Here is a 13,497-nt window from a genome sequence, read left to right as displayed (position 1 = left end):
ATATATATATATATATTCGGCCAATATTTTAAAAAGGTATGAAGACGAAAGTCAAAATTTGATGATGTTGAAACATAAGAGAAGTAAAAAAAAAAAAAAAAAATGACATGATTTTAAGCATTTCCGAAAATCTAATTTCTGGTGCTAGAATCTTTCTATATGTACAAGAAATAGTAATAAAGCAATAATTAAGAAGGAAAAAAAAAAACATTGTAGCATTGAATTCATGAACGAATAATGCACAACCCTAGCGTGAAAGCCCTAATTTTGTCATTTCGAAAAATCGACGAAAAACTATGTTCTGGTCAATAATTTCAAAAGTCGTAGGGATGAAGGTCAAAATTGATAGATTTTGAAACAATCGACCATTAAAAACACCAAAAAAAAAAAATATATACATATATTTTCATTGTCACGCTAACTTTGAGATATTTTTCATCAAGCTACAATTGGAATATTTTTTTAACGTGATTTTAAGCCGTTCCGAAAACCTAATTTCTTTTACTCTTTTTATATACACAAGAAATTTTACCAAACAAAAAATTAAGAAGAAAAAACCCATGTAGCATTGAAATAACGACTTAATAGTGTGAAACCAATGTACAAAAACCCTAATCGCGTAATTTCTAAAAATCGATGAAAAATCTAAGATGAAAGTTAAAAGTTATAGGGATGAAAGTTAAACCTTGATGATTTTTAAACATATAAGAAGTAAAAATAAAATTAATAGTTTCGTTAAACGACCATCTTTGCGACATTTTTTGTTAGACTACGGTTGTTGACACTTGGACGTGATATTAAGCAATTCCTAAAACCCACTTTCTTGTACTAGACTCTTTTTATATACGCAACAAATTGTAGAAAAGCAAAAATTAAATAGAGAAAAACAAGTAGTATTGAATTAAGTACCTAACCGAGCAAAACAACATTTCTAAAAATCGATATTTTTTAGATACTTTCTTTGTTGGGTCATTTTTATGATATTTTTAGTATTGTTACTATTGCAAAACTATAAATTAATGTACAATTGTACCACCTCATTCAAACTCGCTTTGAAAATGGTACCACTTCACAGTAATCATCTCATTTCGATGTATTTCATCATGTTTCATGTTTCTTATTTCTCTTTCTTTAACACAACTGACAAACTACTCCAATAGTTGCCTCCTTTGGTAACGATTGGAAATTTTCTACTTAATTTAAGGTCGCTACTGTATGCGTACCATAAACATTGAATGCGGAAGACTTCATTTAAATTTCATAAAACACAACTTTTATCTTAAAACACAGTCATGAACTTACGTGTTTTGAAAACATTTTTAAAATGACACAACAAAAGACTAAATAAAATAAATAAGCGTTTAAGTTAAACACATCCTATTCTAGCCTATGTCTAAGAAAAGAAATACAAAATAATAATAATAATAATAAATAAACAAATACAATTAATTATAAAAAATATATATGTCAAAATAATAATAATAATAATAATAATTCATAAATAAATAACTAAAAAAGATTACCAAAACAATAAAAATAAAATTTACCCACCCCTCTCGACTAACCTCTCATCTCAACATCATCCTCTTTCCTCAACCCCACAATATCACAGTGCAAAAATAAACAGAAAAAAATATCACATTTCAGAAAAAGTAAAATGGCGTTCAACGGAAGTAAGAAGTAGAGATGCAAATTTACCTGGAGAGATTTTGGTCTGTTATTACCGTAAAATCTTATATCAGATTTCCCCTTTTTCCTTCATGGTTAAAACAAATTAATGTACGATCAAACCTTCCTTCATATTTTAAGGGATCACACAAATCCCAAAATCTTATCTAGCTAAACAATGGATTAAAATTGGCCAATAATATTTGTTTATGAAAATAAATATAGAGTTAGAGTAATATTTTTTTACGGAATTAAAAATGTTTAAATAATTGAAAATCTATTTAAGAATGAAAATAATTACAGGGAGAGGGAAGATTGAGGGAAGATTGAGGAAAGATTTGTTGAATAGAATTTAAAAATAAAACAGTAAATATGAGAGGGCACGAAACTCTATTAAATTTTGTCTAACAGGACATATCAAGAATTTTACTATGGCCTATGTAAATTAGAAAAATAATTTTAGAGAGTTCAAACTTGAAACTGAAGTCATGGTTGACTTGGATTTCAAAGGACGAAATCAAACTTTCATTACAAATATATTCGTGACAACGACTTAAGCTAGCCAGGTAAGTGGCCTTACTATCGACATGGTTATATTTGATGTTGACACGTGCCTGTGGTTCTGCACGTGTCATATATACTGATGTGTGTGAATTATCTGTGAATCGGTATGCTTATATTATGTTTGTTATGTTATAATATGTCGATTGTATGATAATAACTATGGTACGACGTGTTCAAGAATATGTTTAAGATAGGATACGAGAAGGATGTACAAAACGAAATATAACGATAGGAGTAAGATACGTTCATGAAACGTTAAGGTTAGGTTACATACCGTAGTGCTATGGATAGGAGTGATTGATGAAAGAATATGATTTGGATATTCTTTCATCAATCTCCCCTATCCATAGCACTCCAGTATGTAACCTAATCTTAACGTTTCATGAACGTATCTTACTCCTATCGTTATATTTCGTGTTGTACATCCTTCTCGTATCCTATCTCAAACATATCCTTGAACACATTGTACCATAATTATTATCATACAATTCACATATTATAACATAACATAAACATAATATAAGCATATCGATTCACAAATAATTCACACACATCAGTATATATGACACGTGCAGAACCACAGGCACGTGTCAACATCAAATATAACCATGTCGATAGTAAGGCCACTTACCTGGCTAGCTTAAGTCGTTGTCACGAATATATCTTTAATGAAAATTCGATTTCGTCCTTTGAAATCCAAGTCAACCTATGTGAGCTCATGACATCAGTTTCAAGTTTGAAATCTACAAAATTGTTTGATAAGATAAGGAATCAACTACAAGGGGAATAAGATTCGGATTACCTTGTTGATCGAATATCTCAAGGCAAGAACATTGTTTGAGATTCAAATCATTCCACAAGCAAGATCGATCATGTCTAGCTTGAATGATTCTGGTTGATCAAATATCTCAACGCAAGAACACTTGATTGAGATTCGAATCACTCCACAAGCAAGATTGATCATGTCGAGCTTGAATGATTCTACATGCAACCTAAACTATATAGAATTGCAAAGAAACTTAGCCATGGGCTAAAGAAAAGACAAATGCTTCTTTTAATATATTTTCCAAGTCTAATTACAAATACAACATACATGACTTTATATAGCCTCAAAATGAAACTATTAAAAGCTCCAAGAGTTGTAACATTTATACTTAATGGCCATAATTAGCTATTATGTAATTGTAACTAAAGTAAATAAAAACTCTTAAACTACATTAATGAAATACAATAACTCTAAATTGTAATCAACCCACAATTTATCACATGAAACTTCATTTTTCTTCAATGTGGCATTAATTGAAATATCTCTTGATAATTTGAACAATATTTTCTTCACATCTTCATTGAAGTATATTGTATGAATGATGTCTCTTGGTTCATATGATTATTTCTCTAGTTTACATTGGCCATGGTAAAATTCTAATATTTCCTGTTAGACAAAATTTAATGGAATTTCATTTCCTCTCATATTAGCTGTTTTATTTTTAAATTCTAAATCTTTCCTCAATCTTCCCTCCTCCCTCTTTGTAATTATTTTTATTCTGTAAATAGATTTTCAATTCTAAAAACATTTTCAATTCGGTAAACAAGATATTAGTCTAACCCTATATTTATTTTAATTATGTAAACAGATATTATTGGCCAATTTTAATCGATTGTTTGGCTACTGTCTTACAAGATTTATAGATGTGATTCAGGTGGCATAGCAAAAGCCTATCTTCTTTTCTTTGAATTCAGGGGAGGGGCGAAGAAGCGAGACAAACGAGAGGGGCGAATGAATCATTTTTTCACTTCTGATATGGATGTGGAATCCTATGCGCTATGCTTGCTTCTGGTTGGTAAGAATCAGTCCCCTTTCTTTTTGAAACAGATATTATTGGCCAATTTTAATAGATTGTTTGGCTACTGTCTTACAATATTTATAGATCTGTCAATTCAAATTTTATTGATTCTAACCTTATCTCCTATGACTTCAAATGCTAACAAAAAAATCTAAGTGATTGAATATGGGATATGATTATTACAGCTAAAGTAGGAAAGAAATTTAATCCTAAATTAATTTCTTATAAGCATGACTATAAAGAAAAAATGAAATTTGAGATAGGATTTACCTAACAACCAAAATCTCTCTAGGTAAATCTGTTGCTTCTGTTTAAACGCCATTTTACTTTTTCTCAAATCTCACATTTTTTATTTTTTGTGGGTTGAGGAAAGAGGATGTGGTTGGGATGAGATGTTACTGGAGAGAGAGGTGGGTAATTTTTTTTTTTTTTTTTTAAATAAACCTTTTTAGTTATTTATTTATAAATTATTATTATTATTGTGATGTATATATTTTTTTATAATTATTTTTATTTGTTTATTAATTATTATTATTTTGGGCTATTATGCTCAATCTTATTGCATTTTCTCTTTTCTTAAAAAAAAATGTTTGTACTGTTATAATTTATAATTGAAATATTATTTATGATTAAATTAATTTAGAAAGTATTAAAAAGAACCGACCTGAATTTATTTGTATGTGCAAAATTTGCTGAATCATAATTTTAGGTTACATAAATAATGACAGAGATATTAAAAATTTTAGAGACAGTTTCATGAAATTAAAAGTTCAGATAAAAATTGGATTTTTTTTTTATGTCATCAATTTTATAACAGGCAAAAAAAATAAATAAAAATTATTATAAACAAAAAAAATTATTATGATGTAAAAAAAAAATAATAATAATAAATTAATAAATAACTAAATAAAAATAATTATTCCCCAACAATTTCTCCTCAACACACAAATAATAATAATTATTATTATTATTATTATACAACCAATTACGGAAGTTGTGAGGTGATTTAAAAGTATCTAGTCATAGATTGGACGAGGCATTACGATCATGGTCAAAATTTTAGAGGTATATAGAGAGGGACTACGGTATGAGATATGAGATTGTCAAGATACCTTAAATTTAAGAAACCATGATTTAAGATGAACTTGGGTGGGGGATACGAGGATTAGAGTGGGACATTGTCTCTAAATCAATTAGAAGTTTTGTGTAATCCTCCTTAGGGTATACGAATGCACTCAGGAAGCTCAACATAAACAAATTGTTGTAGAAAATTACCAATCAATTTTTTTTAGCAATGTCAACCTAGTTAAAAGGTAACTATAGTAAAAGTTTCAAAATTGTCATTTTAAGTTTGATTTTCAAGTATCCCAAGTTTTATGACATCTGAGAATATCGACCATGCTTATATAATACCAATTTTTAGAAGAGAATTTTGTAAGCCCATTCTTAATATTACAAAGGCGTTGAAAGGGTTGTGTTGTCTTTTCGATATGGTTATAGGAGCATTGGTTTTGGGCTGTACAAGATAAGGTATACCAAGAGAAAAGCCTATTTGACAATGTTTCCTATTAAAGTTATCAAATCCTCAAACTCTAGCTTGACCACAAATCAAATATAGGAAGTCGTTCCTAGATCCATGTGATTTACTAGTGCATTCTATTTGCATTGGGATAGAGTGGACTTCTTAACCAGTTTCATGTCATGATTTTGACTCCAAAAATTTATTAGAATTGGGGTAGGTAGCCAAAAGAGAAGAAGTATTACAAAGATGAGATATTAATGATTTTGGATGGGAAAATAGGCAAATTTGTATATGGAATTCATCTACAAAGATGAGACATTAATGATGAACCAAATCAAATGGACACAAACAATAATGAGGAAAGGAAAACTGGGAAAATAGGCAAATTTGTATATGGAATTCATCTACAAAGATGAGACATTAATGATGAACCAAATCAAGTGGACACAAACAATAATGAGGAAAGGAAAACAATTCTTTCTTTCTTTTTAATTATTAAAAATATAGAGAACGAACAGTTTTAAATGGACTATACCGGTTTAGATCTACCGCTAGCAGATATTGTCCTCTTTGGGCTTTCCCTTTCGGGCTTTCCCTCAAGGCTTTAAAACGCGTCTGCTAAGGGAAGGTTTCCACACCCTTATAAATGGTGATTTGTTCTCCTCCCCAACCAATGTGGGACATCACAATCTACCCCCCTTCGGGGCCCAGCGTCCTCGCTAACACTCGTTCCTTTATCCAATCGATGTGGGCCCGCCCCCAAATCCACCCCCCTTTGGGGCCCAACGTCCTTACTGGCACACCGCCTCGTGTCTACCCCCCTTCGGGGAAAGGCGAGAAGGCCGGCACATTGTCCGGTGATTGCCTCTGATACCAACTGTAACGACCGTAAATTTTCACATATCTAGAGTTGCCACTAACGTCTCATGCGCATCTATAATGTAGAAATATAACTCTTACATGAACATCATTTATAACGTAAACTTCGAAAAACGTTTAAAACAACTTCTTCTCTGGAAAACATAGCCATGGTCTTACGTGTTTAAATACAAAATACTAAAATTTAGAGAAAATAAAAACAAATACAACATAATTTAAAACAATGGAATGCAAAACAACCTATTCTAACTTAAAACTAAGAATTTAAATATGAGTCTACCCTATGCACGTGCCACAGTCTCTGCTCGCGATGCCGCCGTCCTCCGTACAAGTGCGCCTTGCCTTTACCTGAAAAAAAATTATATGGCACACAGCCTGAGTATTTCAAAGAATACTTAGTAAGTGACCCCACTATAGGGGCCATGCTAATGCAAACACATGCAATCATGAATTAGGGACCTATCTCTAATCATCTTAGGGGTGACCTTCAGTCTCGGACAAATTGGATGTGTAGTACTTCCCTACACACGACTCACACGTGCGAGTGTGAATTCCCAGGGCGCTCGCACACCCCCTGGACCCTCTGGTCAAGCTAATTTGTAGTGACGTCCGGAGGTCAGCGGAACCCCATAGTGTCATGTGCCTCATGAACACCCTCATCTGTGTGCTTTCGCACCTGTGCACATTAGCGCTCATCATAAGGTGCGCGTCCGCACTCATCATCTCTAGGGGAAGTAGCCCTATGCTTATGAACATACAATATGCATGAGGTCCCTCTAAATCCATCGTAATGTCTCTTCTGACACAATCCTTTAGTCTCATCTCTTTGTTACTCTAGGTAACACATGCTTGTGGATATTTATATTAATATCATTTTCATGCTCTTAGGGTTGTGTCCTATGTCGATCTAACGACGTGATGCAATATGGCACTCATCATCATCTAACATGCTCAATATGAAAACCATCATCATATTAAGGTAAACAACATGTAATCATCATACTCATCATATTGCCACAAAGTGCGTCAAATATATCAAGTGCATCATTCATCAAAATATGTATATACTACACATATCATCAAGCATCGTAATCCACACATCATCATAACTCATACAATTTTTTAGTCTATCCTATAGTAAGGCCACTTACTTGGTTGGCCTTGGCCGAAGTACTCCCTAAATAGCTAAACGTAAGCTCCTGTTCCGTGAGAGCTGCTTCCTACGTTGCCGGGGTATGTTTCCTATCACACCGTTCACCACTTTTCGTTAGTATTTCACAATTAATTTTCCTATAATTCAATAAATGTGAAATACGGCTCTAAAACGGCCTTGGATACCTTAATCGGGGCCGAAAACAGATCCGGGAGGGTCGAAACAGTGGAAACCGGGCTGAAAACAGGTGAGCAGAGCCGAACCGTACAGCCGTTGGAAGCCACCGGAGGGAGCCCGAGCCGTTTGCGCCGAGGGACCGCCTGCGCCGCTATGTGACACGTGGCAGCAGCAGAGCGAGCCACATCGTGCGGTAGCGTCAGGTTGAAGCGCAGGTCCCAGTCCGATTCGGGTCGTGGTCCGGGTCGCGGGCTGCGGAGGCTATTGGGCCAAGACTATCATTGGGCCTCGGCTTATTGGGCTGGGCCAAAAGTTTTTTGGTTGCAGGCTGGCTCGATTGGACCGTGGGTCTGGTCTCGAGTATGTTCAATTGAACCGTAGCTTCTGGGCTGGTCTGAGGTTTAGGCCACTATAGTTGGGCTGGGCCGAATGTAGAGGCCGAGGGAAAGAATGGGCTGACTCTCTCGGGTTTTGGGTTCAGATTGACCTGGATCCGTGGACCTCGTCTTCCTTACCCGACTCTGGCCGATTTTCTGGCGAGTTTTCTCTCTCCTTCCCGCGGCGTTTCTGTTGCCGATTTCGGTCCTCTTTCTTCCTCTTCCTCTTTATTTGTCGTCCTTCTTTCTTTTCTGGGAGTTTTGTGGCCTAAAGGTTCCTAAAACCACAGATCTAAGAACGATTAGGAAATACCCAATTTTCCGACCTCCGTTATTGACGACGGCGTTTACGAAAAAGCATAAAACGTTGAGTTATCGTGTTTTCTTAAAGGATCCTTCTCGTGGTGGTAACAGGTCGTTTGGTGTCGGTTTGAGGGTTCGTCAGAGAAACTGGACACTCGTCGACTTTTTTTTCCCAAAATCTCTCTCTCTCTCGTAGTTTTTTGTCTTTTCTCCCTTTGCAGATATCCTAATGGTGCTAGGAGTTGTGGGCTGAAGGCTGGGCATGCTGTGGCCGTCGTTTCGCTTGGGTTCTGCGAAACTCGGCGGTCGCCGGAAAACTCGCGGGTTTTTCAGCGACTGAGTTTTTTTTTTCTCCCGGGTCGTTACATTATCTACCCCTAAAAAGAACTTTCGTCCTCAAAAGTCTCAAACTCTTGTACCAACTCGGGGTATTTCTCTCTTATTTTGTCCTCACGCTCCCATGTGGCTTCCTCACTGTGGTAATTCTGCCACAGTTCCTTAACGAACACAATGCTCCTGTTGCGTAAGGTTTTTACTTCTCTAGCTAAGATTCTTACTGGTTTTTCCTCGTAGCTCAGATCTTCATTGAGTTAGAGTTGTTCATAGTCTATTACGTGGATAGGGTCCATAATGTACTTCCTCAGCATCGACACGTGAAATACATCATGTACTCCTAAGAGGGCTAGAGGTAGGGCTAACTTATACGCTACCGGACCAACTCGCTCTAGGATCTCGAATGGTCCAATGGATTTAGGACTTAACTTGCCCTTATGTCCGAATCTTAACACACCTTTCATAGGTGCCACCTTGAGGAATACTGGATCCCCTACCTCAAACTCCAAGCTTTTACGTCTTACATCGGCGTAGCTTTTCTATATACTTTGAGCGGTACGCATCCTCACTTGAATTTTCTGGACAGCCTCATTGGTGAGTCGAACCAACTCGGGTCCTACTAATTCTCTCTCTCCTACCTCGTCCCAACATAGTGGGGACCTACACCATTTCCCGTACAGGGCCTCAAACGGTGCCATTCCAATAGTTGCTTGGAAACTGTTGTTATACGAGAATTCCATCAAGTGGAGTTTGGAATCCCAACTTCCCTTAAAATTTAGTACGCAAGCGCGTAGCATATCCTTTAGTATTTGGTTTAAACGCTCCGTTTGTTCATTTGTTTGGGGGTGAAAGGCAGTACTAAAGTTGAGGCGGGTACCTAGTGCTTTTTGAAGTCCGTGCCAAAATGCTAACGTAAAGCGTGGATCCCGATCTGACACTATAGACACTGGGACTCCATGTAGTCTTACTATTTGTTTCACATACAGTTGTGCCCAATTGTCAACTGTATATGTAACATTCCCAGGTAGAAAGTGTGCCGACTTGGTCAACCTATCGACAACTACCCAGATCACTGTATAGCCTTTGGGCGTTTTGGGTAAACCTGCTATGAAGTCCATCGCTATGTTTTCCCACTTCCACTTCGGTATGCTTAGGGGCTGCAACAACCCCGCCGCCTTTTGTCTTGGAGCTTTTACTTGTTGACAAACTAAGCACTTGCTCACAAACCCGGCCACATCCCTCTTCATGCTCTTCCACCAAAAGTGTTGTTTTAAATCTTGGTACATCTTAGTACCTCTTGGATGCATGGCAAATGGCGAGTTGTGAGCTTCCATCAGTATCTCCTTCCTTAAATCTTCTATTGCCGGAACACATAAGCGTCCCTGATACAATAGTCCTTCATCTGATGACTTCAAGAATCCATCTACCGGACTTTCATCTAGCTGTCCTAGGACTTTCTGTAAGTTAGGATCCTCTCGTTGGGAGGTAATAATTTTTTGCCTAAGCGTAGGTTGTACCGTGAGTCGGGCCAGCTGTGTTATGACTCCCTCGGTCGCTACAGCTATGTTGGCTCGCTCGAACTCTCTTTGTACCCTTACTTCCCTCGTAATGAGGGCCAACGAGTGGACCGTCTTCCTACCCAAGGCATCTGCGACCATATTTGTTTTTCCAGGGTGGTACTGGATATCTACGTCATAATCCTTCACTAATTCTAAACACCTTTTCTACCTCATATTTAACTCTTTCTGGGTGAATAAGTATTTCAAACTTTTGTGGTCGGTAAAAATTTGGGTTTTCTCTCCATACAGGTAACGTCGCCAGATTTTCAGCGCGAACACTACAGCGGCCAACTCTAGGTCGTGGGTAGGGTAGTTCTTTTCATATTCCTTAAGTTGAAGAGTTGCGTATGCGACAACCTTGCCGTGTTGCATTAACACACATCCCAGTCCTTTCATGGAGGCATCACTATAGATCACATATCCTTCTGAGCTCTCGGGTACTATGAGTACTGGGGCGGTTACCAATCTCTCTTATAGGTTCTGGAAGCTTGCCTCACAAGCATCATCCCATCTAAATGGTACCCCTTTTTTTGTTAACCTTGTTAAAGGCGATGATATTTTAGCGAAGTCCTATACGAACCTTCGGCAGTATCCCCCCAATCCTAGGAAACTCCTTACTTCCGTTACCCTAGTTGGGCGTTCCCACTTTGTGATCGCTTCAACCTTGGTGGGATCTACAGATATTCCGTCCTTCGACACCACGTGTCCTAGGAAAGAGACTTGTCGTAACAAAAATTCGCATTTGGAGAACTTGGCGTACAACTTGTGCTCTCTTAGGGTGGTTAGGACTTTTCGGAGGTGTTCCTCGTGCTCTAGGTCTGTTCTCGAGTATATGACGATGTCGTCAATGAACACAATCAGGAACATGTCTAGGCATTCCTTGAATACCCAGTTCATTAACTCCATTAACACAGCTGGGGCATTGGTGAGGCCAAATGACATCACTACAAACTCGTAGTGACCGTACCTTGTCCTAAACGCTGTTTTTGGTACGTCTTTTTCATTAATCCTAATTTGGTGGTAACCGGACCGAAGATCTATCTTAGAGAACACTGTTGCCTCTCTGAGTTGATCAAACAAGTCTTCTATTCTAAGCAGAAGATAGTTGTTTTTTATGGTTCTCTTGTTTAGCTCTCTGTAATCGATGCATAGACGCATCGATCCATCTTTCTTCCTAATAAACAACACTGGCACACCCCAGGGGGACACGCTAGGTCGAATGAATCCTTTATTTAGTAAGTCTTGCAATTGCGCCTTAAGTTCCTTCAACTCTGCTGGCACCATGCGATAGGGTGCTTTGGAAATAGGCTCAGTTCCCGGCTTGAGTTCGATGACGTAGTCGACCGCTCGGGAAGGGGGTATTCTAGGTAAGTCGTCCGGAAAAACATCCGGGAACTTGTTTACTATTGGCACGTTTACTGGGGTCTTTTCCTTTCCTCTTACGTCTACAACACATGCTAATATAGCCCACCCACCTTGTTGGACTAACCTCTTTGCTTTCATCATCGAGACTACCTAGGGGGTAATCCCGGTACTTGTGCCTTTAAATTTAAAGGTAGGTCCTGTCGGTGGTGAAAATTTTACTTCCTTTTTGCAACAGTCTATACTAGCTCGGTTTTCAGCTAGCCAATCCATGCCTAGTATGACGTCGAAATCTGTCATGTTTACCACCATCAAGTCAACGCTTAAAGTTTGGTTCCCTATGATTACTTGGCCATCCTTTACTCTACCCCTAGATACTAAGTCTACCCCCGCAGGGGGTGCTTACAAACATTTCATGCAATAAGGGTTCTAATTCGAACTCTGCTTGTACAACAAAAGGCATGGAAATAAAGGAATGCGTGGAACCAGAATCAAATAAGGTAAAAGCGAAATGACCTAAAATGGATAGTGTACCTGTCACCACGGCGTCGGACCTCCTAGTGTCCTTGCTGGTTGACGCGTAGGCCCTAGCTTGAGCTCGCGGTGGTGCTGGTTGATCCGTTTGCTCTACTACTCTAGGCTGGTTTGCTTGTGCCGCAGCATTTTCGGCCGTGCAGTTCACGGCGATGTGCCCCTCTTGACCACATCTATAACACGCCCGGCTGCCAGCCATGCACCTTCCACTGTGTAGTCTTCCACAGATAGTGCACCCTTCCTCTCTCCTCCCTCTGGCCCCATCTTGATTCCTGGGGTTCCTGTCAGTACGTCGGGGAGGGCGTCGCTCATCCCATCTAGGAGCGGGTCTGTTATTGGAACGGTGCCTATGTGCTGGTGGTGGACGGTCAAAGCCTCCTGATTCATGAGGACGCTTCTGCCCAATTATGACTTGCTCTTCACATCGTTTCTTATCCTTTGGTTTCTCTAAAGCCTTGGCAGTTCTCAAGGCTTCCTCATAGGTCTTTGGGTTAAACGCCTCCAACATGCGGCGGATTCTTGGTACCAAACCCAATACAAATTTCTCTGTCATCTTTTCCTCAGTGTCCACCATGGACGGTGCGAATCTCTTGAGTCTATTAAACTCTCGGTTGTACTTCTCCGCTGTGAGTCCGCCCTGTACCAGGTGGGCGAACTCCTGCTGCTTTTTGAGTCGCTCTGACTTAGGATAATATTCTTTAAGGAAGGCCTCCTTAAATCGTTCCCAGTTCACTGGTCCCCCTTCTGGGTTAAGAAGAGTCTTGTTATCTCTCCACCATATCTCTGCGTCCTTTTGTAGGACGAAGGTTGCACAGGCGACCTTTTGGTTCTCTAGGCACTCCATAGTCTCAAAGGTGGTTTCCACCGCTGCAATCCACATTTGGCCTTCTATGGGGTCTGCTAAGGAACCAGTGAATGGTCGAGGGTCGTATCTCTTGAAATCTCTTATCCAGTTTAAACATCTAATAGGTTGTGGAGGGTTTACTGGGGCATTAGCCCGAGCATTGACCTGTGCCTGTGCCTGTGCCTGTGCCTGTGCCTGTACCTGTACCAGTGCCAGTGCCAACGCCTGTGCTTGGGCCTGTGCTTGGGCTGTTGTAGATTGGCTTGCATAGTGGTTACCAAGGTTTGAATTAGGGCTTGGATGGAGTCACACATTAACTTCGTATTAGCATCTACTCCGCCCGCTGGGGGTGCAGCTTCAGGTGCGACTTGGAGTGGT

At 38.6% G+C, this 13,497-nt stretch overlaps 1 protein-coding gene across 1 annotated transcript in view; it reads right to left on the bottom strand.

Annotated features, from left to right (window-relative positions):
* The window catches only part of LOC111443856, a 20,396-nt gene extending 7,277 nt beyond the window's left edge, over positions 1-13,119 (bottom strand). The window contains exons 1-2 of the mRNA XM_023081684.1: positions 12,276-13,119; positions 10,960-11,824 (exon numbers count right to left, since the gene is read on the bottom strand). Coding sequence (XP_022937452.1) covers positions 10,960-11,824; positions 12,276-13,119 — 1,709 coding nt within the window. The remainder of the gene's footprint in view (positions 1-10,959; positions 11,825-12,275) is intronic.
* Between the last annotated feature and the right edge of the window lie 378 nt (positions 13,120-13,497).

The sequence above is a fragment of the Cucurbita moschata genome, unplaced genomic scaffold (genome assembly GCF_002738365.1).
Source record: "Cucurbita moschata cultivar Rifu unplaced genomic scaffold, Cmos_1.0 Cmo_Scf00006, whole genome shotgun sequence".
Classification (NCBI taxonomy): domain Eukaryota; kingdom Viridiplantae; phylum Streptophyta; class Magnoliopsida; order Cucurbitales; family Cucurbitaceae; genus Cucurbita; species Cucurbita moschata.
The sequence above is the reverse complement of the archived record's forward strand: the minus strand, read 5'-3'. Positions and strand labels throughout refer to the sequence as shown.